The 2,125-nt window shown below is 36.6% G+C and overlaps 2 protein-coding genes across 2 annotated transcripts in view; one reads left to right on the forward strand and one right to left on the reverse strand.

Moving 5' to 3' along the window:
• LOC119594022 (extended synaptotagmin-2-like) overlaps window positions 1-2,114 on the reverse strand; it is a gene marked incomplete at its 3' end in the record, with an annotated part of 15,454 nt that extends 13,340 nt beyond the window's left edge. The window contains 1 exon segment of the mRNA XM_037943051.1: window positions 1,992-2,114. Coding sequence (XP_037798979.1) covers window positions 1,992-2,095 — 104 coding nt within the window.
• The window catches only part of LOC119594021 (extended synaptotagmin-2-like), a gene marked incomplete at its 3' end in the record, with an annotated part of 82,615 nt that overhangs the window by 69,057 nt on the left and 11,433 nt on the right, over window positions 1-2,125 (forward strand).

Here is a 2,125-nt window from a genome sequence, read left to right on the forward strand (position 1 = left end):
AATAATGGTAATAACTACTTTAGATACCTTCAAAAGCTACCATGGGAAATATTCAAAGTTACTAAGTTATATACTAATCATCTTCTACGTGAATTCTGAACATATAAATAAATGAGAAATGTGAAAGCTCATTCCCACAGTGAGCATGCGCAGTGCCGGGGACCCCTAGAGCAGTTACCTCCCTAAAAAATCATCATTCTTAGCTCCGGGAATGTTAGCATCCCAGTCCCAGCATTCAATATTGAAGGTCTGACGACGTACCACGTTGCATATTGCCTGTGAGGGGCAGCAGAAGGGATTACGTTCAGCTAAGGTTATTTTGATTAACAGCAAGGTAAGCAGGAGAAAGCCAAGTGATCTTTAGTGGATGACACCTCAGATGGCAATGCTTTAAAACAAAACATGTTACTAGTTCCATATACATTACAAGCATATGCTTACACAAATGCTTACATAATCCTACTTTTTATTAAAATAACCCAGCCATCTGATTTCCCTTATCTATATCCCATTGTTAACTACCTGATGTACCTATATATGGGATCATCCTCCAAATTTGTAGGTTAATTCATGTCCAGTCTCTCTAAACAAAACAATGAACAAACAATGTCATAACCCTGGCACCAGCAACAATTACCAGCAAAGAGATGAAGACTTTCCTTTGACAGCTGTTCTGTGTTAGAACAACTCACTGAAATTTCCAATACTGTTCTTACATATACGAATGATAATACTTAATGCTTACAAGACTAAGGAACTTCTAACCACATATGAACTGTCACTGAAATAAAAAGTAAAATACTACCAACATTGACGAGCTAGTGAATAGGTGGCTTCTTCTCCTGTGCTGGCTACAGTATCCAGTCTTGTAAAATGAGTTCTTAGGGAAAAGGATCAACTCTTCAATCATAACAAAGACAATAGTTATGGAACTTTAAATCTGAAATCAAATGACAACAATGCATTTGGCAGAACTGTGGAACTCCTTCTAAGAGCGCTCCTTCCTCTCCTCTTAGCACAACCACAGGGTAAGAAAAAAATAAAACAGAGGATGATCAACCAGATAAGAGCACACCATGCACTCTTTGTATCAAGGCCACTCCACCAGCAAACTAGTACCTGCCCAAATAATCATCATTCTCATACGACTTCAATGGGCTATAGTCATAGTCCCAGCACTCTATTGATATCCGCTGCCTTCGAATCACATTGGCTAATGCCTGTTCAAAAGTCAACAACACATTATTATGTATCTTGTTACTAACAGTGATGGGCATCTAATGAATGGAGACTGACTTTAATTCATTCTATGACATCAATACATACACAAACTTTAATATCAAAACAAAAACTAAACATCTTCTTGTAAACCTGTTGGGTGAAAAACAACAAAATTATCAAGTTGTGAGGGTGCAGTGAATAAAAGAAAATAAAAGCTGGAAACAGAGAAAAAAGGCAGATATATATATATACAATGCATGTTATTACATTTCCTGTGATGCAGTAAGCAAGCTTTTCTTTTATACCAGCCATGCATCCTTTACCTTCCTGCATGCTTTCTCCCTATTATACAACTTGCACATTCATAAGCTGTCTTGCAACAGTAAGATGAAAGAGGAGAGAGACAGATTATAGGAAGGAAGAATTTTTCATAACTATATCAAGGGAGAACTTGAAAGAAATCTGAATTCATCTTTCAAAAATTTGTCAAGCTGTTATGTTTTCCTCAACAATATCACCTTTTTAAATGGAGAAAAGAAGTATTATCTTTACAAAAGCATAAGCCCTTGTCCAACAAAATTTGATACACAGAATACACTTTACTCTACAAACTACAAATAAGAAACCCTAAAAATGCATAAGAGCCTTCATCAATGTTGGCTATACACTATTGTAATGAATATGTTCCTCATAGATATACTGTTTAAAAATATATATCTTTTACATATACTGATACATTTTACTATCTAGGATAAACCCAGATTTCTCACCTCCCCAAAAACTCGTCCTGGCCTGGCCCGTCATCTAGATCGAAAAGTTCAAAATCTAGCTCTTGCGACTGTATAACCTCAGTCAAGAACTGTAACAGATGCATACCGGGTTTGGGGGAAATCGGGAGAAAGAC

Source organism: Penaeus monodon, chromosome 33, assembly GCF_015228065.2.
Source record: "Penaeus monodon isolate SGIC_2016 chromosome 33, NSTDA_Pmon_1, whole genome shotgun sequence".
Lineage (NCBI taxonomy): Eukaryota > Metazoa > Arthropoda > Malacostraca > Decapoda > Penaeidae > Penaeus > Penaeus monodon.